Raw genomic sequence first — 26,383 nt, forward strand, 5'->3', positions numbered from 1 at the left:
GTCTAGGACCTTTGGGTAATTGTAAACTTGCATAAAAATGACAAATATTCCATTAACAGCAGTTTAGTTCAATTACTGAGCTTATTCAGCCAGCACAGAACAAACTACACAATTTCCTTTTAACCTTGTTAGGTTATGGCAGTTTTTACATTTCAGTGAAAAGTAATACATTTAGTAATTGTTCTCTCGTGTTATTTCAAAAATGAAAACTCAATTGCAGGACCAAATAACACTTGATCAGCAAATTGAAATTGAACCTTTATTATGAAACAGTGTGAGAAATGCCTACTGCTGATTATTTTTCAGATTACAAGGTGCTAATCTCTTTTGCGAAAACTATCAACGTTTTACCTCCAGGGTTCAGTATTTTTTATGCTTTCAGAAGAGTTTTGTGTTATTTTCATCACATTTGCATCATTTGATGTGATGTGATTTAACATATTTACAGCCTTACTTCAAATAAATTTAATCCTTTACGAAATGACCTTTTTCAAACTAAAACCTGAGGAATACTTGTGATCTGAGTTCCTTTTACTTTACTCATTTATCATGCTGAGTTGGGTTTCGATATCAAACTCATTTCACATAGAAACCTACAGCTACCAGAAAGTGAGACTTTCAACCCATCAGTCTCTGCTGGGTTCATCGCCACAGCTGAAAGGACCAGGTTCGAATTCACTCTGCCACACAATTCCCTCCTTAATTTAAAATATCACTTTTATTTTGATGGATTTATTATAGATGCTCTATTTACTACCCTGGTTATTACTATTAATATTGCTCTTTTATATTACAGTTCAACTGACTTGTGTATGACAGCCACTGCAGTAATAATAAATGTTCCAGCCACGTCCTCATTTTTCTTGAATTGTTTTTCAGATTGGAGCTGACCATTACTTGTGAGAACCGTATTTATTTCTAACACAATGGAAATTTTGTATGGTTGCTCAGTACTGGTTCAGACCATCATTAAGGGGATGATTGTAGGTTTTATGGGCTGATATGACACACTAATCGAGTACCTACTGCAAACTCCTTCACAGCAATGGACACAAGTGCTGCGACTGAGCCTGGAAGGCAGCAAATGAAAAGTTAACATTGCAGAAGGATATGCTGTAGTTTCCAGATCGTGACCTATTTGTTTCATGCAATTCTTATTAATACCGCAGAGTGAAGATGATGAGAGGAGAATGAATGAACTGACGAAAAGGGGAGACACTTTGCAACAGAATGTCACAAATGAGAGAAAGCGTGAAGAAATCAGAATGAAACAACAGATGCTGCAGGCTAAATTTAATATTCTCAAGGTATGATCACTCAACAGTACCTGAAACAAAGTCAGCTGCATACTCCCCCGGAATTCTAGGAAAGAAATATAGTTTTGTGTTTTGGCATATTGGTGTGCTTATTTTCTGCTGCTCTCCATTCCTGTACTTCTTTTGGAATGTTCCTGTCAGAAATGCAGACTTTGTTGGAACAGCATAAATCTCTGCAGGAGTCCTTTCATGATGAATTATCCACTGCTAGCAAGTGAGATATTGTATGGTTATTTCTCAAAACTGCACTTTTTCCAGAGGGCCTGCAGATGAAACTGAATATATAGGCTAGAGTTTCCGAGGATGAATCAAGAATACATATCGTGTGCAATTTGAGTGTCAAAATCATTTACGCTATGTTGCCCAATGATATTGGATTAATATTGTATGGTCCGCTGTACATAGCTTAGCCATTACGGCTAGTGTAAAGACTTACAGTGAGGATAATGGAGAGAAAGGTGACAGCAAAATCAGGAATGTAGCTTAGTATATATATATTTTCCAATTGTTCACCATTCCAACATACCGGTATGTTCCATGGGCGGGTTTCTCTTCATTAAAGCACACAAGGCGGGTGAAACAGTACTTAGCCTTCTTAATATCATCATAATTGCAGATTCACAGGATGAACAATAATGGTGAGCTTCTGCAGAGCATGGTTTGGTGCTTTACTTCTATCTTTATCATTTGGGTATTGGAGCTTAGCTGGAAGCAGCTGATTTGACGGAAGCTTCTTCCGAATACACAACCCAATGCGGCCTTCATTCTCTTTTCCCCAATATGGACTTGAATGAGGAAGATGAGCAGTAATAGACTGTCATGAATGTAAGGTTGCACCGAGAGCTAATTATTGGGTACACCATCCGAGGATTTGCTGCTAAACTGGGCCTTGGAGAGGCTGCGGTTGAGCAGGGAGGTAGTGACAACTTGTGTCATTTCCTACAGAATGATCTCCAGACAGTTGCAAATTGGATGGCACTGCGAGTAGCCATCAAAGTTGCCACAGCCTTCAGTTCATATCCTTCCAGTTCTTTCCAGGCGAGTGCTGAAGACATCTGCAGCGTCTTCCAGTTTTCTTCTTTCGGCTGCAGGAGAGCCAAAGCTTTCTTAACACATTCGCGAATGAGCAACGATGTGGGACAATTGCAGTTTTATTGCACCGCTGGACTCCACAAGTACAAGTGGTGCTTTATTGAAGCTGTTCAGGCCTCCCACTATGCTGTGGCCACAGTGCTCAGACAGAGATTCTACACTCTTACTGTGAAGCTAATTTGCAATCAGCAGAACCAAATCATGAAGATCACTCCTAGCATTTCCAGAGCTTACATACATTTATTTTGCACCAGTCACTTGATGGTAAAGTGAAAGCACGGCTCCTGGGGGGCAGCAGCTAATCGCTTCAGATCGAGCACATGACACTTTTGTTCCAGTCAACATCACAAGAAGCACACACGTACAACAATGCCCATACTATGACCAGGATCATCATTTGAACATACCATTGAATCAGTCCTTCTGATTTCCAGATAGCTCAGGGTGCATATAGACCAGCCCCCGAGTGTCTTCAGGATCATTGTTGTGCCATAAACTTATCAGTAGCACCTCATTAACATTTATTAGTTCCATTTCCCATCCGGCCTCCAGCCAGAGGCCAGGAGGAAAAACCAGTGGCAGGAGACTGCAGCCAGGGATCCTTCAGGACAGTCCCTGGCAATAGGGAGGGGGGAGAGAGATCATGATTGGGGGAGGGGGGAGAAAGACCACGATTGGAAGGGGGGAGAGAGACCGGGATCAGAAGGGGAGAGAGACCCAGATCGGGAGGGAGAGAGAGAGACCGGGATCGGGAGGGAGAGAGAGAGACTGGGATCGGAAGGGGGGAGACAGACCGGGATTGGAAGGGGAGAGAGAGACCGGGATCGAGAGGGGGGAGACAGACCGGGATCGGGAGGGGAGAGGGAGACCAGGATCGGGAGGGGAGAGAGAGACCGGGATTGGGAGGGGGGAGAGAGACCGTGATCAGAAGGGGAGAGAGACCCAGATCGGGAGGGAGAGAGAGAGACTGGGATTGGGAGGGAGAGAGAGAGACTGGGATCGGAAGGGGAGAGAGACCCAGATCGGGAAGGAGAGAGAGAGACCGGGATCGGGAGGGAGAGAGAGAGACTGGGATCGGAAGGGGAGAGAGAGACCGGGATCGAGAGGGGGGAGACAGACCGGGATTGGAAGGGGAGAGAGAGACCGGGATCGAGAGGGGGGAGACAGACCGAGATCGGGAGGGGAGAGGGAGACCAGGATCGGGAGGGGGGGGAGAGAGACCGGAATCAGGACGAGGGGAAAGAGAGACCGGGATCAGGAAGGGGGAGAGAGACCTGGGATCAGAAGGGGAGAGAGAGACTGGGATCGGGAGGGGGGAGAAAGACCGGGATCAGAAGGGGAGAGAAACCAGGATCGGGAGGGGAGAGAGAGACCGGGATTGAGAGGGGGGAGAGAGACCGGGATCAGAAGGGAAGAGAGACCCAGATCGGGAGGGGAGAGGGAGACCAGGATCGGGAGGGGGGAGAGAGACCGGGATCGGGAGGGGGGAGAGAGACCGGGATCAGGACGAGGGGAAAGAGAGACCGGGATCAGGAAGGAGGAGAGATATTCGGGATCAGTAGGGGAGAGAGAGACTGGAATCGGGAGGGGGGAGAGAGACCGGGATCAGAAGGGGAGAGAGACCGGGATCGGGAGGGGGGAAGAGACCGGAGAGACACCATGATCATGAGGTGGGAGAGAGACAGTGATCAATGGGAAGGAGAGAGTGACAGTGATCTATGGGAGGGAGAGAGACAGTGATCGATGGGAGGGTGGACGACAGTGATCGGTAGTGTAGAGAGACCGGGATCGGGAGTGTGTGTATGGGGGGGTTTGTGGGGGAGGGAGAGAGGCCACGATCAAGGGGAGGGAAAGAGGTCGGGGTTGGGAGGCTACCTTGCAGCAACTGATGTGAATTTTAAATTGGGTTCCCAAAGGCACCGTGGGGGCCCGAATCAAATATTTTAATGAAGTGCCCCGGCTCTCCACGGCTGGACACTCTCATATCCCGATATCCACCGCCGTAAAAATGACTGCGGGTGCATGTGCGTCATGTTGGGGACACGATCCCCATATATATCTCTAACGTCCCGCCCCTCCCGCATTTCATGTTGGGGTGGGGGGGGGGGCGTTAATATCAGAGCGTAACTCTTGTTTGTGCCATTTTTCTGAATTTCTTTTCAAGCTAAATCTATGTATTTGAACCTGTTTGATACCATGGTATGACTGGAATTGTGATTAGGTTGCAGAAATGAAAATGTTCGATTTCCTGAATCTAAGGTTGGCTGAAAAGGAATCATTTTACAAGATTGCGCTGCCAGTTGGGACCTCACCTTCTGGCAGCTCATATCGGAACACTGCAGGTGCACTGCCCACGATTTCCCCATCGGTTACTTTCAAGTTGCAATCATAATAACCATGCTAAAATAGTTAGTTTTATTAAATCAATGTGCAGTGCAGTATAATACATGACTATTCCTTTATTGGCAAAGTATTGCGTTTAAGAACATTCATGTATTCAAATAATTGATTAGTTTGATATGTGAGATTCTATTGTAGTAAGCAATTAACTCGCACAAACTTACAAGAAAACTATATGAAGATTGGCCATGTCTGCTATTTGATGCGCAGCAGGCAATTCGTGACCCTTCTTTACATCATTGCCCCATGATAAAGGCACAACGGTCAATGCTCGAGATAAGGGTCTGATAACATTTCTGAGTAATGGTCAATCACTTAACAGTTAAATAGTGACTCACTTTTAATCTGAAGGCTTTTGAAAGTGACACTGTTTTCATAACTTAACTATCAATGATCAAACTGCCCAGTTAGATGGACATTGTACTTGTGGGATTCAACCATTCAAGTACACTTTCAGAATAAATTCACACCAAAACTAATGATTAACAAATTCACTAAGCACAGGATTGATATCTTGCATCACTGAGTTCCTCACCTTCACATTTGATGGAACAGTAGGATTTGGATCCAGGCCTGTTCCATTTCAAAGTGCCATGGAACAATCATATGTGGATTATGATCATAATTCCCATATGGTAAGTTCTCAACTGCAAGTGAATATATTCAATCAGGCACTTTTTCATAGGGAGAAGGAATTAGTGAGAGTCACTTGGACAAATCTCATGCATTTCTTAGCGACTGATTTAAGAGAAGCAACCTGAGTCACCTGCTACCTTCCCTGTTATTTTCCCTGGGGACGAGAGTGGAGCCTGGCAATATTGTGAGGAAGAAAGTGAAAATTATAAATGAATGTAAAAAAAACTACTAGATCAGATTTAGGGGCCAATTTTACACCTTGCCAATTTTTGGCGCAGTTGTAGAGGTATGCCTGATTTTTTAGTGGCCGACTGCGCCAAAAAAAGTTGCAAGTTTCGCCTGAATAAACTTTCATTTTGGAGTGGCACACATAGCCTTAAGCACTGTGGGTGGAGCTTAAGGTCTGCGCCAAAAAACTCAGGTTGCCAGGGTAACGAGGGACACACTGAAGGGCTGAGGCTGGAAAGTGAAACATACACAAGACACGAGCAATTGTAGAGCCCCGGTGCCGCTCCTATCCCGGGCTGAAAGGCCCCCCACCCCTGGTGCCGCTCCTATCCCGGGCCAAAAGACCCCCCACCCCCGCCCCCGGTGCCGCTCCTATCCCAGGCCGAAAGGACCCTGCCGCTAGCCGCTGCTACCCCGGACCGTGGAACTCGATCTTCTGCACCGATTTTCTTAAATTCACGTAAGATTTTTCAGAACCGTGCACTGCGCCATTTCAAAAAAATTCCTAGTAGGCCAAACTCGTTTAAATGGCCAGAAATGGTGCTGCCGGCAGTCAGCAACCCCAGTGATATCAAAAAAATCGATGGCTAAAAAAATCGGCCGTAAGTAGTTTATGATGGCATAGAAACTTTGGTGAAACTTGCAGATTTTAGCTTGCTCCAAAAAAAAACAGCGGTTCCCCCCAAAAAACGGCGCAGAATGGTGGTGAAAATTCAGCCCTTAGACTTCTTCAGCAAACATCTCAACAGAGAAAATCATCCTGGTAACAACACCGATAACAACATTCAAAGGCAAAATACTGCGGATGCTGCAAATCTGAAATATAAACAGAAAATGCTGGAAATACTCAGCAGGTCAGGCAGCATCTTTGGAGAGACAAACAGAGTTAACGTTTCAGGCTGATGACCTTTCATCACATCAGTACTGATGAAAGGCCACTGACCTAAAATGGTAACTTTGTTTCTCGCTGACAATCGAGTAATTGTTTTTAACAAAATATTCAGAATGGGACACAAAGAGGAAAACAATAATGTGGGATGAACATGTTGTGTGAATTTAGGATGAACATTTCTAATGCATTGTGCCCTTATTATGTACTGACTATCAAAGAATAATTGTTGACATTTTAAACAGGATTTGAGATCTGTTAGGAGGACAAAGGCTCTGGAGATTTCTCCCCATTGGTATCAGTATAAGAAGCAGGCCGACAACCTTTTGCAGTGGTTGGATGACATTGAGAAAAGGTTAGCCAGTCTTCCAGAACCCAAAGATGACCAGAAGATGAAGGTAACATTCTTTTAGAAACAGGTGTTTGAATTTCTCCTCTTCTTGCCAGATTATAAAACCACATTGGTCGGTTCTAAATGAAGATGTGGATACAGATGTTACTCTTCAACAGTAGATCCTGAGACTTCTGAATGCAATTTTTTAGTCAGGTTATTTAATCAGTATCTACTGAGCTTTAGCTGGCAGCCCATAATACAGGAACCGGAATATGTTGTAGAGCTTGTTTTTTCTGTGTATCTGAAATTTGCTGTTTCTTATAATTTAAATTTTCATGATAATATTGCTGAATCTCTTAAATGTGGATATTAATAAAAATTCTACGGGGTGATGATTTTGAAGGAGAAGTTAACTGAGTTTTGGATTTAATAACGTTATTGTTTCCAATAGACTTACTTTTGTGATGTTTAAGTTGCCACAAGTTTAGGTATTTCATGACTCACATTCTTAGTTCAGAGATCTATAATTGCACTTCTCGTTTGTCGTGCCTGGGTAATTGGGATCTATGTGAATTTTTTAATTGATTATTTATTACAAAAATCTGATTGGTTATTGTCCTTAGATGAGTAATATTTACTGGACAGTTATACAATCCTGGGACTGTCTGATTATAACTGTATCCTTACCACTGTATCCTCTCTCTCACTTGTTTGCTCAGAGCATATTTCACTGCATCATTGTCACATCTCTCAGGATGTATGTACATGTGGCAGAATCACCTTTTTTTATGATCCATAATTTTTTTTTGCTTCTTTATTTTCTTTATCATTTTGATTGACAAGCATGTAGAGATTTTGAAAGTAAGCAGACTATTTTTATAACCGAGGGAAAAAATTCAAACTTTACAATCAAGAGCTTAGCTGAGAGAGAAAAATGTGGAATGCTTATGCTATAGGGAGCTATTTGGTTCTTTGTTGAATTGAAACAAATTATTTCAAATTTAAGGAAATCTTGTTTACTATTACAAGACAAAGATTATTATGGTGCAAGGACTCTAAATTTTGAAAAATTATTGTTACCAATTTTGATATCACTATTCAGATTAGTAATTTTGAAATTAAGAAGGCAATGTTCTTTGTAGAGTTTTACAATTACATTTGGACCAGCAATTCCAAGCCAAGAATCACAAAAGTTGTCTCCAGCTGAGGCAAACTAAATGTAAGCTTATGGAAAAAGCTCAGATATGCCAACCCTGGACTTGACCTGGGGGAGTGGTGGCCACCTCCTATATGTAAAGCAGTTGGTTGCTTTTTGACAGCCATGTTGGGGTTCACATTGCATCAGCGCCACAACTACCAAGCAGCGAGCTGAGAGAAAGCCAAGCCCATCATACATACATGTGAGTGCATGCTGCATCTGGCCTCGGCCAGGGAGTCAGATGAGTCACTTTGGAAGGTATGGGCTGAGGCGATCATTATCTCACAGGCAAGCTGCTCATGTTTCATTTGACTATTTCAAATAGTTGTAAATAAAATGTTACATACAGTTATTTAAAATATTCAATTTTTCAGGTTAAATGCACCAAGTCTAGGTACACACGTGAAGGTTGGCCACTTGGATGAGATTCTGCAGAGCTAATTGTGGCTTGGATTTAACACCTTTTAGAAAAGCTGGGGAGATTTTTTTTTTGAAGTCTCATGTTATTTTGGACATTGCCTTTTTAACCAGTTACATGATAAAATCATGACGTGCTCATGCAAGAATAATAGCTCTGAAGTTGAAAATGTTTTATTTCAGTTTCATTGTTTAGCCTTACTTCAACAAAATGACACAATAGCTAGCTAACTGCACTGGGGCCCTATGGTTTTGCTCACTAGGAGATGGATGCTGAACTGGAGGAGAAGAGAGGAGACCTGAATGCAGTGTGCAGGCAAGCACAGAGCCTGTCAAAGGAAGGAGCTGCCAAGGCACTGGAACTGCAGCTGATCCAGCTCAACAAACGCTGGAATGACATTGAGAGCAAATTTGCTCAATATCGAAGATTGAACTATGCACAAATTGTGAGTTTCCCAAAGCAAGCTTTAAGAATTTGCTTGCAGTGTTTGCCAAGATGGACCCATGCATAAAAAGAATGATTTTTTTTTATTGCCAATGTTGTGTTTGCTTGAAAGCAAATGCAACTTTAAGAGTTTGTATCAGATGTTCCATCTTTGCAAAATGATTTTTTTCCTAAACTGATTTTCAGGGACTGTAAAACACAACTATTCAAAAGCTCAAACATAAGAATGAAAAGTTTCTGGTTAACACAGAGGTAAAATACATGATTTTTTTTAAAATTTGCCTCATCCTCTCATAACATGCAGAATCTGAGCAGCATGTTTGAAGATTGAATTGATGCAGCATTCCATAATCCCAGATAAGTACCAGTCATGTAAAGTGTTCATTCCATGCAACTTCGTTTTGGATAAGTGGTATTGATGGTTATTTTTTAGAATTTAGAAATTATTGGTAATATAAAACTGTTGAAAATTTTGGACTTCCTTAATATTTACTTCCTCCTATAATCCACAGCTTTTTAAAGCCCACAATATTATATACTTCTTGATTTACCCAATTTTCTCTTCTTCTGTTTCGGAACTTTGGTGGCATGCACTATGGGCCTTGGCCCTTCACCTGATTTCTCAATAAAACCACAAGCAGTATTCTATTTCTTCCTTCGCATCTCAGTGTCTGATTCGCCTTTTCATATTCTCTCTGACATTCCTGGCTGCAAACCTTCTGACATTGAGTTAGCAACATTTGTGCACTGCACATATTTGATAGTTAAAGTTTTAGAAAATTTTAACTAAATATCAGTATGAAATATATTATTTGCTTTTTCACTTGACTTTTCACCCAGAATTATGTCAAATATTGATACTTTGAACCTGTGTATTATTTAAATAGATAGCTTAAGTACAAGCTTGAGTACAAGTTTCAGGTCTGCTTTCGATAGACTCCTGAGTACAGCAATGCTGGTGAAGCCTGTAAGTGGTTTGAGCATCTTATATTCAGGTGTATGCCTGTACTCTCCCCAATATCTAATGTGGGTATAACAGTAGAACCCTCATTGAGATATGCATTGAATATTTGGCTGAGAAATTGGACTTGCTGCACCCAAAACCTGCAACAAGTCAGTGAAGTGACTGCATCGTGCCCGTCACCCTGACAGCCAATCAGAATTGGGCTTTATTTGACTTAAACAGGCAAGTTCCGGACGCCAATCTGGGCCTGCTGTATTTCGGCTAGCTCCAGCGCCGAGCTGGCCCACAGGTGGGTCCTGGGAGTGGGAGGGGAGGCAAAGTGGAGGGGGTGGGGAGGGGATGAGCCCAGGTAGATGGCAGCCTGCATTATTTTTGTGGAGCCTGGAAGTGCACTCCTGTAACTTTTTTTACATTTTCTGGCTTTTTCTTTTTTGAACGGCCTTCGGCAGTCCCTTTAAGGTATAACGGGCGGAGTTCCACCTATTTGTACACCAATTTCAACCATGGTCCTGCAACCAGTGTTAGGATCCCAATGCAAGATGCCTGATGCCTATTTCAGGCAAGTGCACTGCAAGCTCACCAAAACGGTGCCTGCTTCTAATTTGGCAACCAGTGCACTTCTGAGGGAGATCGAATATGATAGATCGCAACCCAAATTGGACTCCACAACCTTTATTTTGCACCCAAATAATGGGCAAAACAATGTTGAATTTCTTGTCCCCTTGTTTTTCTCTTGTGTCCTCCTCACATGTACCTCTATTGAAGGTAGACTGAGAAACACTTTATTGAAAGGCCAGATATGATTTATTAAGATGCTTTATTTTACAGATAGCAATGCATATTACAGATAGTAAGTACACAGTAACATAGGATATAGGGCACTGTTGGGGTAGAAAGAAGACTTCTCTCCTTAAAGGTGGACTCCCTGATATAAGGAATCGACACCCCTGCCCGTTTAACGACCACGGAATCAGTCAAATGAAACCTTCAGTACAACTAGTTTATTTCGAGCAAATGCAAGGGCAAGTTCAAACGTGGAACCTTCAAAGTACAAGAGGTTTCAATTACAATTATACAAATTTTCGAGGGCAGCTACCCTCCTACAAAATCATCAGTTGGTCTACTGCTATCAGCGAAGTTACATTGATTTGTTGGCTCTTATCAGACTAGCTCTGAGTGGTTCGTTCCCACCTGTCCATCTCTCATCACATGTCAATCATGCTGTTCAGTGATGTGAGCTTTGCCACAGTCCCTATGACATGTGAAGTAACTCTTGTTCCAAAATACTGACTTCCTTATCTCTTCCCGAGAGTCCCGAACTAATTGTTTACAGTCTATGTTCCAGACTGTTGCCCTTGGTGGATTTGCTTATGTAAATCTATATTAATGTTCACACCACGAATGGTTCATTACCCATCAGGCTTCGCTATTCCCTTCTTACAAGCCCAGTGTATAAGCGTGCTTTACATACATAAGCGGGTTATACATAACCGGTCAATATTACAATCCATACCGTGCTACAGAGGAACTCCCGATTCCTCAGAACATTCTAATTCCCTTTAACCTTCTTACTCAAGTGTACTTTCCCCCCCCTTACAATTCCCCCTAATGGCCCTTGGCTATATGCCCAAGATAGGCCATCTCCCAATTACGTCCTCATGGGTGAGCTTCCAGGGTTGTCCTTTCGCTTGGGTAGCGCTCCCTCCCGAGCTGCAGGACCTACCTGTTGGCTTTCCCATCAAGGTTATACTAATTAAGTCCTTTCTGCCGGACTGCCTAATTTCCCTTTATTCAATGTTTTAACTATAGTATGGGCTAGGACCTGCCTCTTACGTAAGTCACACTTTTTACAGGATAATACTAACAAGATGATTTCCTTTGCACTAAAACCAGTACATTTGACACTATCCGTATCCATAGATGCACTTACACATTGAGTCCAGCATTCCATTGTTTGGGTGTTCGAATTCTGCCCCGTCTGGGGTATCCTCTGTTTCCTCTATCTTTCCTCCACCTGGGGTATTCTCTATGTTGTCGAATTCTGCTCAGCCTGGGGTATCCTCTGTTTCTTCTATTCAGTCGAATTTGTTCCTCGTTCAGTTCGAGTATCAGTTTTCCTTACGGCCCGATGGCCTTCTCATACCCTTCTCAGATAATGTCTATTCTTGTCCCATTGATGGTTTCTTCTTTCAGTTCAGAGTTTATAATAAACCCATTTATATCTGTCTCGTCAAGCGGAGTAAAGCAGAAGTCAATATCCATAATGGTGCATTTCGTAGTCCCGTGTTGGGGGGGGGTGATATGCAAAGTGCACCCGTCCACTTGGTCATATCCACAGTCATCTTTGATCATTCGTAGTGGATCTCGACAAAAAACAACTTGGTTATTTTTATAACAATCATTTATGCTGAGACTCTTAGTACTGTTGTTCTCTTCAGTTACATTTCTCGATTGTCATGGGACCACATGCAAATTTCTCCTACATTGTTTGGTATAGAGGATCTCCCTTTGTCATATCATACTGTGGTATAGATAATACAAAACCTATTATATCCTCATTTCTCTCCAACAATCCCTGTAAGGTTCGTGTTAGGGCGTCAACTCAATCATCTACCATGTGCAAGTCTATCGTGTTTACCGTCGCAATTCCCGCCACGAATCCCTCCACGTATCCCGTGCCTACCATTTCTAGTATTCTTCTTTATTCCCTGGTCCCGCTTTTTACCTGACCCTCTTTGCACATTAAACTTCAAAGTTTTTGATTCAGGGCCTTCAAGTGCTCACAGGGTCAGGTGCCAATACAGGCTTATGGTGTTTGACCCGCAGAAGTTGGGGATGGTTAAGTCTGTTAAATTTATTCGCTGACATACCCCGAAGTGTATCTTATCCTTGGTCTGCCTTATCAATCCCCCTTTTGCCCCAGCGTTCATAGTTGGACACGTTTGTGGTGCTGGGGGTGTGGTGGTCGGGACCCTGGTAGTGCTCACTGTTGCTAAAGTAATGGGTGGGGCCATGTTGGTGGGTCTAACCCTCCACCACCATTCATAGATGTTAAGTGAAGTCTGCACCCCCTCAAGTGTACTTTTTCCCCCCTTACAGGCACAGAAACAGGCCATTCGGCCCAACCAGTCCATGCCTCGCTTATACTCCACTCGAGCCTCCTCCCGTCTTTCTTCATCTAAATCTATCACCATAACCTCTATTCTCTTCTCCCACATATGCTTGTATAGCCTCCCCTTAATTGCATCTAAACTATTATTTCAACCACTCCCTGTGGTAGTGAGTTCCACATTCTTACCACTCTTTGGATAAAGATTTCTCTTCTGAATTCCCTATTTGACTTCTTGGTGACTACCTGATATTGATGGCCTCTAATTATGCTCTTCCCCACAAGTGGAAACATTCTTTCTGTATCCACTCTATCAAAACCTTTCATAATTTTTTGAGACCTCTTTTAAGTCACCCCTCAGCCTTTTTTCAAGAGAAAAGAAACCCAGCCTGTTCATCCTTTCCTGATATGTATATCCTTGCATTTCTGGTATCATTCTTGTGAATCTTCTCTGCAACACTCCAGTGCCTCTGTGTCCTTTTTATAATATGGTGACCAGAACTGTACGCAGTACTCTTGAGTGTGGTCTAATCAAGGTTCGAAACAGGTTTAGCATAACTTCCCTTCTTTTCAATTCCAGACCTCTGGAAATAAACCCAGGTGCTTGGTTTGCTTTGTTTATGGCCTTGCTAACCTGTGTCGCATCTTTTAGTCATTTGTGTATTTGTACTCCGAGATCCCTTTGCTCCTCTCTGGGGTTTCCGTAGATCTTCCACTGAAGTTACAGCAGCCAATCGGGAGAACCCCTGCAGAAATTAGTGACCCATGTGTAGAGAGACTTTTATTGTCGTATCCAACTACATAAATATTGAGCAATAAAATCAGAGGTCCGTTATGTTAGTTTGGTTCGTGAAAGGTATAACAGTTAATCATTGCAGTTGGGTGCTATGCATTCTGCTTATTTATATTGAGGTTCTTGTTTTCTGAATGCTTTTTGTGCACATACAACCTATTGACAGTATACAATAGATCCACAGAATTACATTGTATAAGTTTTAGCAATGACAGATTGTGATGATTTTTAATTTTCTCTGAACATTTTTCAAATATTAAGCAATTCCTTGGGACAAATCTGTAGTTCATTTTTCTAATTGGTAGTGTAATTGTCCTTTTTAAAGTTATTTTTTATCTTCCTTTGTAGTTTCCCCCATGATGCATATCATTCCCTGACCTGAAGGCCTGAGATAGGCAGGTGATCAGCTCATCAATGCCACTCTTAAGTTGACCATCAGCTGTTAAACTAAACAAGAAACAGAGCTTAGAATTGCTCTTTCCCCATGTTAGAAGTTTTATTTAACATAATAACATAAGAATTAGGAACAGGAGTAGGCCATCTAGCCCCTCGAGCCTGCTCCGCCATTCAACAAGATCATGGCTGATCTGGCCGTGGACTCAGCTCCACTTACCCGCCCACTCCCCATAACCCTTAATTCCCTTATTGGTTAAAAATCTATCTATCTGTGATTTGAATACATTCAATGAGCTAGCCTCAACTGCTTCCTTGGGCAGAGAATTCCACAGATTCACAACCCTCTGGGAGAAGAAATTCCCTCTCAACTTGGTTTTAAATTGGCTCCCCCGTATTTTGAAGCTGTGCCCCCTAGTTCTAGTCTCCCCGACCAGTGGAAACAACCTCTCTGCCTCTATCTTGTCTATCCCTTTCATTATCTTAAATGTTTCTATAAGATCACCCCTCATCCTTTTGAACTCCAACGAGTAAAGACCCAGTCTACTCAATCTATCATCATAAGGTAACCCCCTCATCTCCGGAATCAGCCAAGTGAATCGTCTCTGTACCCCCTCCAAAGCTAGTATATCCTTCCTTAAGTAAGGTGACCAAAACTGCACGCAGTACTCCAGGTGCGGCTTCACCAATACCCTATTCTTTCTATACCCCTCCACATAGAGCACTGAGAACTCGCCACATGCGAAATTGCAGATCCAAACCCACCTTCTCCACTAAGTTAGTTTCTTGCTTTAATCAAGATGAACAGAGGATCTGTGAATCTTATGGCCATCTCCAGCAAAATATTTATTAATGTTTGGTTTCTAAAATTCTGATTTCTTCAGAATGCTGCAGAAAGAACTCTTGCACTATCCTTCAATATTATCATTCGCCTGTAAAATTCAGTGTATAAGATGCATCTTATTTTAAAGCATGATATATAAATCATTGCCTAGAATTATACAATTCCTGGGCTGGGATGCTCACTCATTCTGGCTATCTGGTGCTACTCCTGCTAAATGCAAGTGTCTGGAGATTACACTCACTGTGATGTCATCCACATTCACATATTGTATCAAAGCTGAGGGATCGAAATTTCTTATGGCCATTTTTGAGGCAGTGTCACCGCCTGAGTGCTGATTTTAGCACCAGACGTTAGGTGCAGTCTCAAAGTCCTAAATTCAGTTTTTACGACCAAAGATGAGAGAGTAGCGCTAAAAAGTGGTATTGCACACTTATCCTCGGGCAGGAGCTCAGGAGGCCGACTGAATTTCCCGACGGGAGGCTGCTGCCATGCTGGGAAAAAAACGGAGAAAAAAAAGAACTAAAACTTCTCCGATCCATACACACACTTCCCCACTCTTAAAACTAATGAAAACATGCTGAAATAAATAAGGATAAAAACTTACCTTCCTTTCGAGGCGATTCCGCTCTTTAACGACCACTTTTTCCTGGCTGTACGGCCCCTATTTGTACAAAGCAAATATCGCGACAGAGGCATTGTACACTGGATGATCTGGGGCTGAGTGGACTCAAGTTTGGTGAATGTGTGTCCTCTGAGGAGTTGTCTTCCTATTCTTCCTGGACAGTGGGGTGGGGGGGTGGTGGGGGGGGTCATTTTATGGACCTGTGGGAGTGTAAAGAGATGATTTGGAAATGTCATATTAAGAATGGGTAACAATACCATTATGCACATGATGAACATTCACGAGCTGCTGACACCAGTCCCCATAATAATGTGTGCCATGAGCCTGTATGAGATGTAATTCTGTCACCAGGTAGCTGAGATGTCCCCCTCTCTCAGTTTCCCATCTCCAGCGACTCTGCGACTCCCGAGACTTCCAGGGCGATGTTAGGGCGGCCAATGATGGATGGCCACCTCCGGTTCTGTCCCTTTCCCTCTTAGTGTGGGCTCTCTTCTACTGCAAGGAGGGAAAGATGAGAAGTTTGGGTGAGAGTGATGGAATGAGTGTGAGGAATAGATGGATATCCTCTTTAGAGGGTGACTATAATGGAGTGCGGTGCCAGTGCCAAATAGCCTCCTTGTGTGTTAGTTGGTATGATTGCATTGGGATGAGGGTGAGTGTGAGGGGTGGTTAGTCAGATGGGGATGTGATAATGTAGATAGAGTGAGAGGGATGAGTAGACGTGCAAGGTATGTTGGTGTGAGTTATGATGTGCAGGAATAGGTTTGGGATGGCAGAGTGATGGGGATATGATGAGAGGCACAGCAAGGTAAAGTTGAGTTTTGTTTTGCTCTTACCTTTCCTGATTTAATGAGATCATGGAAATGTTTGCGGCACTGCACCCAGGTCCTGACAACATCCCAGCTGTTGACCTCCTCTGCTATTTGGAACGAGGCTCCTTTGGTCTGCTGGAGATGTCTCTTCCTCCCATCCAAAGGGAAGAGGACTTCTCTGTGTGCTCTCACTCCTTGGCTTGAGCAGTGGTGCAGCAGGGAGGGATTCAAATTCCTGGGGCATTGGAACCGGTTCTGTGGGAGGTGGGACCAGTACAAACCGGACGGTCTGCACCTGGGCAGGACTGGAACCAATGTCCTAGGGGGAATGTTTGCTAGTGCTGTTAGGGAGGAGTTAAACTAATATGGCAGGGGGATGGGAACCAATGCAGGGAGACAGAGGGAAACAAAATGGAGACAGAAGCAAAAGACAGAAAGGAGATGAGTAAAAGTGGAGGGCAGAGAAACCCAAGGCAAAAAACAAAAAGGGCCAATGTACAGCAAAATTCTAAAGGGTCAAAGTGTAATAAAAAGGCAAGGCTGAAAGCTTGGTGCCTCAATGCGAGGAGTATTCAGAACCCAGGAGAGGGTTCTGAGCTAGTTAGAGTGGGTGAGAGCGCAGATGAACAGGACCCCAAGAAAGAATGCAAAAGGCTGGAGGCAACAGAGCAGAATAGCACTGGGGTAAGTGTAAACCACAAAGTGATAGTAGGGACAATATGTATGAATATAAAGGGGCTGTAGGAGGGGTCAAAACTAAAAATCATGGCTTAAAAACGAGTATTAAAACACTTTACCTAAACGCACGCAGCATTTGAAATAAAGTAAATGAGTTGACGGCACAAATCATTTCAAATGGGTATGATTTGGTGGCCATTACAGAAACGTGGTTGCAGGGTGGCCAAGACTAGGAATTAAACATACAGGGGTATCTGACAATTCGGAAGGATAGACAAGAAGGGAAAGGAGGTGGGGTAGCTCTGTTAATAAAGGATGATATCAGGGCAGTTGTGCGAGATGATATTGGCTCGAATGAACAAAATGTTGAATCATTGTGGGTGGAGATTAGAGATAGTAAGGGGAAAAAGTCACTGGTGTGCGTAATTTATAGGCCCCCAAATAATAACTTCACTGTGGGGCGGACAATAATCAAGGGAATAATAGAGGCATGTGAAAAAGGAATGGCAGTAATCATGGGAGATTTTCACCTACATATCGATTGGTCAAATCAAATCGCATGGGGTAGCCTGGAGGAGGAATTCATAGAATGCATATGGGATTGTTTTTTAGAACAGTATGTTACAAAACCTACAAGGGAGCAAGCTATCTTCGATCTGGTCCTGTGTAATGAGACAGGAATAATAAACAATCTCCTAGTAAAAGATCCTCTCGGAAAGAGTGATCACAGTATGGTTGAATTTGTAATACAGATTGAGGGTGAGGAAGTAGTGTCTCAGATGAGCGTACTATGCTTAAACAAAGGGGACTACAGTGGGATGAGGGCAGAGTTGGCTAAAGTAGACTGGGAACACAGACTAAACGGTGGCACAATTGAGGAACAGTGGAGGACTTTTAAAGAGCTCTTTCATAGTGCTCAACAAAAATATATTCCAGTGAAAAAGAAGGGTGGTAAGAGAAGGGATAACCAGCCGTGGATAACCAAGGAAATAAAGAAGAGTATCAAATTAAAAACCAATGCGTATAAGGTGGCCAAGATTAGTGGGAAACTAGAAGATTGGGAAAATTTTAAATGACAGCAAAGAATGACTAAGAAAGCAATAAAGAAAGGAAAGATAGATTACGAAAGTAAACTTGCGCAAAACATAAAAACAGATAGTAAAAGCTTTTACCGATATATAAAACGGAAGAGAGTGACGAAAGTAAATGTTGGTCCCTTAGAAGATGAGAAGGGGGATTTAATACTGGGAAATGTGGAAATGGCTGAGACCTTAAACAATTATTTTGCTTCGGTCTTCACAGTGGAAGACACAAAAACCATGCCATAAATTGCTGGTCACGGGTATGTGGGAAGGAAGGACCTTGAGACAATCACTATCACAAGGGGGGTAGTGCTGGACAGGCTAATGGGACTCAAGGTAGACAAGTCCCCTGGTCCTGATAAAATGCACCCCAGGGTATTAAAAGAGATGGCGGAAGTTATAGCAAATACATTCGTTATAATCTACCAAAATTCTCTGGACTCTGGGGAGGTACCAGCGGATTGGAAAGCAGATAATGTAACACCTCTGTTTAAAAAAGGGGGCAGACAAAAGGCAGGTAACTATAGGCTGGTTAGTTTAACATCTGTAGTGGGGAAAATGCTTGAAGCTATCATTAAGGAAGAAATAGCGGGACATCTAGATAGGAATAGTGCAATCAAGCAGACGCAACATGGATTCATGAAGGGGAAATCATGTTTATCTAAATTTACTGGAATTCTTTGAGGATATAACGAGCATGGTGGATAGAGGTGTACCGATGGATGTGGTGTATTTAGATTTCCAAAAGGCATTCGATAAGGTGCCGCACAAAAGGTTACTGCAGAAGATAAAGTTACGCGGAATCAGAGGAAATGTATTAGCATGGATCGAGAATTGGCTGGCTAACGGAAAGCAGAGAGTCGGGATAAATGGGTCCTTTTCGGATTGGAAATCGGTGATTAGTGGTGTGCCACAGGAATCGGTGCTGGGACCACAACTGTTTACAATATACATAGATGACCCGGAAGAGGGGACAGAGTGTAGTGTAACAAAATATGCAGATGACACAAAGATTAGTGGGAAAGTGGGTTGTGTAGAGGACACAGAGGCTGCAAAGAGATTTAGATAGGTTAAGCGAATGGGCTAAGGTTTGGCAGATGGAATACAATGTCGGAAAATGTGAGGTCATCCACCTTGGGGAAAAAAAACAGTAAAAGGGAATATTATTTGAATGGGGAGAAATTACAACATGCTGCGGTGCAGAGGGACCTGGGGGTCCTTGTGCATGAATCCCAAAAAGTTAGTTTGCAGGTGCAGCAGGTAATCAGGAAGGCGAATGGAATGTTTGCCTTCATTGTGAGAGGGATGGAGTACAAAATCAGGGAGGTCCTGCTGCAACTGTACAGGGTATTGGTGAGGCTGCACCTGGAGTACTGCATGCAGTTTTGGTCACCTTACTTAAGGAAGGATATACTAGCTTTGGAGGGGGTACAGAGACGATTCACTAGGCTGATTCCAGAGATGAGGAGGTTACCTTATGATGATAGATTGAGTAGACTGGGTCTTTACTTGTTGGAGTTCAGAAGGATGAGGGGTGATCTTATAGAAATATTTAAAATAATGAAAGGGATAGACAAGATAGAGGCAGAGAGGTTGTTTCCACTGGTCGGGGAGATTAGAACTAGGGGGCACAGCCTCAAAATACGGGGGAGCCAATTTAAAACCGAGTTGAGAAGGAATTTCTTCTCCCAGAGGGTTGTGAATCTGTGGAATTCTCTGCCCAGGGAAGCAGTTGAGGCTAGCTCATTGAATGTATTCAAATCACAGATAGATAGATTTTTAACCAATAAGGGAATTAAGGGTTATGGGGAGCGGGCGGGTAAGTGGAGCTGAGTCCACGGCCCGATCAGCCATGATCTTTTTAAATGGCGGAGCAGGCTCGAGGGGCTAGATAGCCTACTCCTGTTCCTAATTCTTATGTTCTTATGTTCTGCAAGTATTTGGACGGAGTCATCTGAGTGCAGCCCTCTGCCTCTGTGCTGTCATATTTACCTCTCTCTCTATCGACACTATCACATTCTCACTCAAAAGCTCCAGTATGGCACCTGCATAAGCCTAGATGAACCTTCAAATGCAATGTGCCCATGGGTCCTTTAAATATCCCGGCTGAAAACGCATCACGGATGACGTCATCAGACCCGCACCATTTCAAATGGCCGGGTAACGCGCAGGGCTGCCCAGGTACAGAAATTTCCGGCCGTTGTTCTTTGCCATGCCACAAACTTGGTACCATAGCCACTTACTGACCTCTGTTTAAGGCTGATCCAGACTGTTGGCAGCCTTGATGCCCTGTTCAATCCCAAAATGAGCTTCCAATAGTATATCTTCTCTCTCTTTAAAACTGCCTACTTGCCTTTTTTCCTTTGTTTTGCAAGACGTAAATTTTGACTTAAATTCGACTAAATTAAATGAAGTCGACTTTTACATAATAAAAAGCTTTCCGATGAGTCATTACTTGAAGACCCCATCTACCCTCTCGGATGGACATAAAGGATGCCATGATGCTCTTTGAAGATGAGCCAAATAGTTCTCTCAGTGTTCTGGGTAACATTTAGCCCTCAACCATCTCCACCAAAAACAGGATATCTGATTATATTGTGGGGCCTTGCTGTGTGCAGATTAGCTGCCACATTTGCCTACATTACAAAAGTGACTGTGTTTCAAAGTATTTCATTTTCTTTGAAATGTTTTGAGACACCCTGAGGTTGTGACAGATGCTACATAAATGGAAGTTCTTTCTTTACTTCCACCACCATAATATTACAGGCCTCTGCACTACCTCAGCTGATCTACCTCTGAAACCCTCATCTGTGCCTTCAGATTTTATTATTTCAACGGTCTTTTGGCAGGCCTTCCATTCTTCATCCTCCATAAACTTCAGCTCATTCCAAAATCTGCTGCCCATTTCCTATCCCACAAAAGTTGTGATTGCCTATCACCTTTTTGTGCAATACTTACATTGGCTCCTGGTCCCCCAGTGTTCAAATGTAAAATTGTCGTTCTTGTTTCCAAAGCACTCCATGGTCTCACCTCTCCCTGTCTCTGTAATCTCCTCCAGTTCTACAACTTTCCCTCCCCTAAACTCTCTTTCTCTGACCTTTTGTGCACCCCCCCTTCACCCTATCATTGGCAGCTGGCCTTTTAGCCACCTTGTCTTGAATTCCCTCCCGAAACCCCTCCCCCTCTCCACTCACTTCTCCTGTAAGACCCCTGGAAAATCCCATGTATTTGACCAAACTTACAGTCACCTTTCCTAAGCTCTCTTCATTTGGTTCGACGTCCATTTTCCTCACAACTTTGTGAAACGTCTTGGGATGTTTTTGTGAATTAAATGCACTATATTCATGCAAATGATGTTCTTTGCATTGGCTGCTATTTTCCAGTGTTCCCAGCACTTGTGGCTAATGAACTAAATCTGACTTAATTTTATCATTTGTAGTAAAACCTAACTATAGTTAATGTTTTGATTCGTACTTAGCATCCTGCTCCCTACTGTGTTGCATATGGAGTAAAGTGCAACCCTTTCATTGTGACTCTTATTTGCTCAAATAAAATGTCACAATATTGGGCACCTGCTGTTTGAGTTCTTTTGACTCACACTTGGAAATGGAGAAGACACTAAGTGCAAGTCTGGCTAATACATTCTTGACAATACTTCAAAGTATGGTTTCTAGATATGCATTATTTATTTTTGGGGGTTAGGTCCTGACCTGAAAAGGATTATAACTATGAAATAGGTGTAATCCTTGGCTAAGTTGCATCACTCTCGCCTCTGAGTCCGAAGGTTCAAATCCCACTCCAGAGACTTGAACACATAAATTTGGCTGACACTACACTGCAGTATTGAGGAAGTGCTGCACTAGTAGAGGTGTCGTCTTTGGGATGAGATGTTAAACCGAGGCCCTATTTGTCCTGTGCTTATAAAAGATCCCATGGTACTATTAAAAGAAGAGCAGGGGAGTTTTCACAGTGTCCTGGTCAATATTTATCCCTCAATTGATATCACTACCAGCAGATTATCTGGTTGTTATCTCATTGCTGTTTGTGGGACCTTGCACATTGATTACTGCGATTCCTTACATTACAACAGTGACTACACTTCAAAAGTACTTCATTGTACTTTGGGATGTCCTGAGATCATTAAGAGTGCAAGTTCTTTCTTTTCTTTACAAATTGCTGTTGGGATATTAATGGATGAAAGTATGATATGTTTATATGACATTCTTTTGTCTGCTATCTTAATGGAGGTGCAGTAACATTTAAAATGAACAGGTTAATGGCTGCATTACAGTGATAGACAATGCATCAAATGTTTTTATTGCTGATATCACTAACAATAATTTATCGGCTTTCATTATGAATGGAGGTATTGATTTCAATTGACCTTTTGTTTTTAGTGGGCTGAACAATAAAAGAATAGCACTCTGATTTCCACTGCAGGCAGCGAGTAATTGTACATGTGTATTACTACATTTGATTACATGGAAAGTGAATTGGAGCCTTGCAGTTTTTATTTTTACTACAAATGAAATTTCACCACATCATAGTTCACTTTAATTGGATAACACTGGCCTTTGCTTTCCCTGGTTTTGAAAAGAAATGGGAAACATTCACATTTCATTTTTTAAATTATTGTTTATACTTGTCCTCATGATGTTCATTGTGAAAATTCATGTCAAGTTGGGGAAAAAAACTTCTCTTTTAAAGGAACATTTGTGACGCAACACTATATTTCTGTTTTGTTGTCCATTTAAAAACCTACAAAATAGTACATTTTGCGGAAAAAGTCACATACAAAAAAAAAAACACCGGTGCAATTCCCTGCTCTGCTTTTTACAACGACACGGGTTCTGATCTGTTACATTGTGTAAGGTTAAGGAAACGTGAGTTGTATTTAAAATCACCCTCGCAGAATTATCTGATTTCTGTGCTGGAGTGGGGGTGGTGGGTGGTGGGGGAAGAACGGGGTAACGTGTAATATTTGAGCTTGTATTACTGACTTTCTTTTAAAACAGAATTTCAAAACAAATGACTATTTCAGAAGAAAATGAGCATATGTTTTAAATTAATGATCTTTTCCTAAATCCTTGTTTTATTGTATCTGAATGAGTGGTAACTAAATTATTAAATGGAGATTAAAGGACTAATATTTCTATGATGTAATTTTTTTAAGTCTCTTGGTAGTCTGTCGTATCCAACAAAGACGTTGATGTGCTAATCATCAATGGCATGTGTCTTCAAATGGCTGTTTTGGCCAATTCTGGATGCACATAGTCTCTTGCACGTCAGACAAGGGAAGTTCGATGTGCCTGATGCTGACAGTACTGCCACCTGATGTCGTCTATCTCTAGTGTCCCGCAGGCGTTGACATCAGCTTTCTTCGAAGGTCTGGCAAGCAATCCTCGTGAGGGTTCGCCACTGGATTTTATTAGCTGCTGTATTCTCAAGGTCCTTTGGTCGGATGCCACAGTACTGGAGGTTAGCCTTGATGCAATCTTTGTAGTGCTTGCGGGGGTGCCCCTGATGTCTTCGGCCTTCACAGAGCTCACTGTGAAGAAGCTGACGAGGGATCCTTGACTCATCCATGCGAATAATATGTCCAGCCCACCGAAACGGGGCTCGCATGATCATCACCTCAATGCTAGTTGATTGTGCTCTCTCCAGAACCTCAAGGTTTGACACCCGGTCTTGCCAGCGTATGTGGAATATAGATCTAAGACTGCGCATGTGGAAAGCTTCCAACTTTTTGGTGTGTCGCCTGTAGGGTGTCCAGGTCTCACATCCATAAAGGAGAGATGAGAGAACGACTGCTCTTTACACCAACAGTTTAGCTGACAGTCAGATGTGGTGGTGACTCAACACCTTCTTGCGCTAGCGACCAAGTGCCTGGCTGGCTTTGCAGATCCTTGCATCAATCTCCTTGTCCAAGGACCCATCACTTGATATGGTGCTGCCAAGGTACTTGAAGCTGTCCACTGACTTTAGTTGTATACTGCCGATGAAGACTGTGGGAGCAGGTGCTGTGGTGCCAGGGGCAGGCTGATAGAGAACCTCGCTTTTACTAAGGCTGATGGTTAGGTCAAACAATTCTGTTGCCTCAGCAAATTTGCTGAGTATGAATTGTAGGTCACTCTCCTTGTGTGCCATGAGGGCGCAGTCGTCAGCAAAGAGTGCCTCTAGGATGAGTCGTTTCCGTACTTTGGTCTTTGCAGCAAGGCGGCGGAGGTTGAACAGTGAACCATCTAATCAATATTTCAGGTAGACCTCAAACTCCAAGTCTTTTATGGCATAGTTCAAGACGCAGGTAAAGAATAGGTTGAACAGAACTGGAGCGAGTACACAACCTTGTTTCACTCCATTTGAGATGGCAAATGGGGCTGTGGTTGTGCCGTCTGAGAGCACTTCACCTGTCATGTTGTCATGAAACAGCTCGATGATGTGGACAAACTTCCTTGGACACCCAAGTTTCGTCAAGATTGACCACAGCGCTGCTCTGTTGACAGTATCAAAGGCCTTGGTGAGGTCAATAAATACAGCGTACAAGTCCATATTCTGCTCAATGCACTTCTCCTACACTTGTCTGAGTGCAAAGATCATGTCTGCTGTGCTCCGACCAGGTCGAAAGCCACATTGTGTTTCTGGGAGATTTGCTTCTGAGACACTAGCTATGAGTCGGTTCAACACTATGCGGGCGATGATCTTCCCAGCAATGGACAGAAGCGATATTCCTCTGTAATTGCCCTTGTTCTTGTAGAGGGAAACTATCATAGCGCCACGAAAGTCCTATGGCATGTCTCCTCTTCCCAGATGCTGGTTATTATGTCATGAAAGGCCTCAAGAGTTGCTGGGCCTACTGCCTTGTAGATTTTGACAGAGCTTCCATCCTTTCCTGGAGCCTTTCCTGCATTCATCTGGTTGATGGCTTTCTTTACTTCGTCCATGCTGGGAGGAAGATCAAGATCTTCTTTGATAGGTTGCTGGGGTATGGAGTCAAGTGCTTCTTCATTCACTGTTGAAGGTCTATTAAGAAGATTGCTGAATAATTGTAACCACACTCTAAAGTGCTATAGAATGACAGATCAAGTCATTATAAAACTTTTATCATTGATTTGTTTTCAATTTTTGCTGGATCTTGTTAATGTGACCCATCCCTCTCCTTTCACATCCCCTTCTCTCACCAGTTCTAATTGCAATTGAACTGCAACTCTCAAAAATGCCAGGATTATTCCTCACTAGTGGCTGTTATTTAAAGATCAGATAAAAGAATTCAAGAATCTAGATTTTTTTTCGGGATTTCTTTAATACAATTACCATATTTAATTTTGGTAGTTTGCTATTCTTTCCAATCAACTTTTATCACAAACTTTTTTTTTGCTGTATTTATTTTAGATTACACAACTTCTTGCAGAGAGGGTGCAAAGGAGATTTAATAGTGATACCAGGGAAGAGGGACTTCAGTTATGTGTAGAGGCTAGAGAAGCTGGGATTGTTCTCCTTACAGCAGACAAGGTTAAGGGGAGATTTAATAGAGGTGTTCAAAATTATGAAGGGTTTTGATAGATTAGATAGGGAGAAACTGGTTCCACTGGCAGGAGGGTCGGTAACCAAAGATCACAGATTTAAGGAAATTGGCAAAAGAGCCAGAGGGGAGATGAGAAGTTTTTTTGTTATGTAGCGAGGTGTTATGATCTGGAATGCGCTGCCTGATAGGGTTCTGGAAGCAGATTCAATAATAACTTTCAAAAGGGATTTGGATATATACTTGAAGAGGGAAAATTTGCAGGACTATGGGGAAGAGCAGGGGAGTGAGACTAATTGGATAGCTCTTTCAAAGAGCACAGGCATGATTGGCCGAATGGCTGCCTTCTGTGCTGTATGTTGCTGTGATTCTTTAGCCATTTATTGTTGGGAACATACTTGATTTAGTTCTTCCATGGCCTCATGCCTCCCTATCTCTGTAATCTCCTTCAGTCCCACAACCCCCCGAGATATCTGCACTCCTCAAATTCTGCTTGCTTGAGCACCTCTGATTATAATCACTCAACCATTGGTGCCTGCGCCTTCTGTTCCCGAGGCCCTATGTTCTGGAATTCCCTGATTAAACCTCTCCGTCTCTCTACCTCTCTTTCCT

The 26,383-nt window shown here is 42.7% G+C and overlaps 1 protein-coding gene across 12 annotated transcripts in view; it reads left to right on the forward strand.

Moving 5' to 3' along the window:
- The window catches only part of dmd (dystrophin), a 2,299,423-nt gene that overhangs the window by 1,220,949 nt on the left and 1,052,091 nt on the right, over positions 1-26,383 (forward strand). For all 12 annotated transcript variants that reach the window (XM_070893344.1, XM_070893337.1, XM_070893339.1 and 9 more), the window contains 3 exons: positions 1,170-1,307; positions 6,807-6,959; positions 8,774-8,956. In XM_070893344.1, the coding sequence (XP_070749445.1) occupies positions 1,170-1,307; positions 6,807-6,959; positions 8,774-8,956 (474 nt within the window). The remainder of the gene's footprint in view (positions 1-1,169; positions 1,308-6,806; positions 6,960-8,773; positions 8,957-26,383) is intronic.

The sequence above is a fragment of the Pristiophorus japonicus genome, chromosome 11 (assembly GCF_044704955.1).
Source record: "Pristiophorus japonicus isolate sPriJap1 chromosome 11, sPriJap1.hap1, whole genome shotgun sequence".
NCBI lineage: Eukaryota > Metazoa > Chordata > Chondrichthyes > Pristiophoridae > Pristiophorus > Pristiophorus japonicus.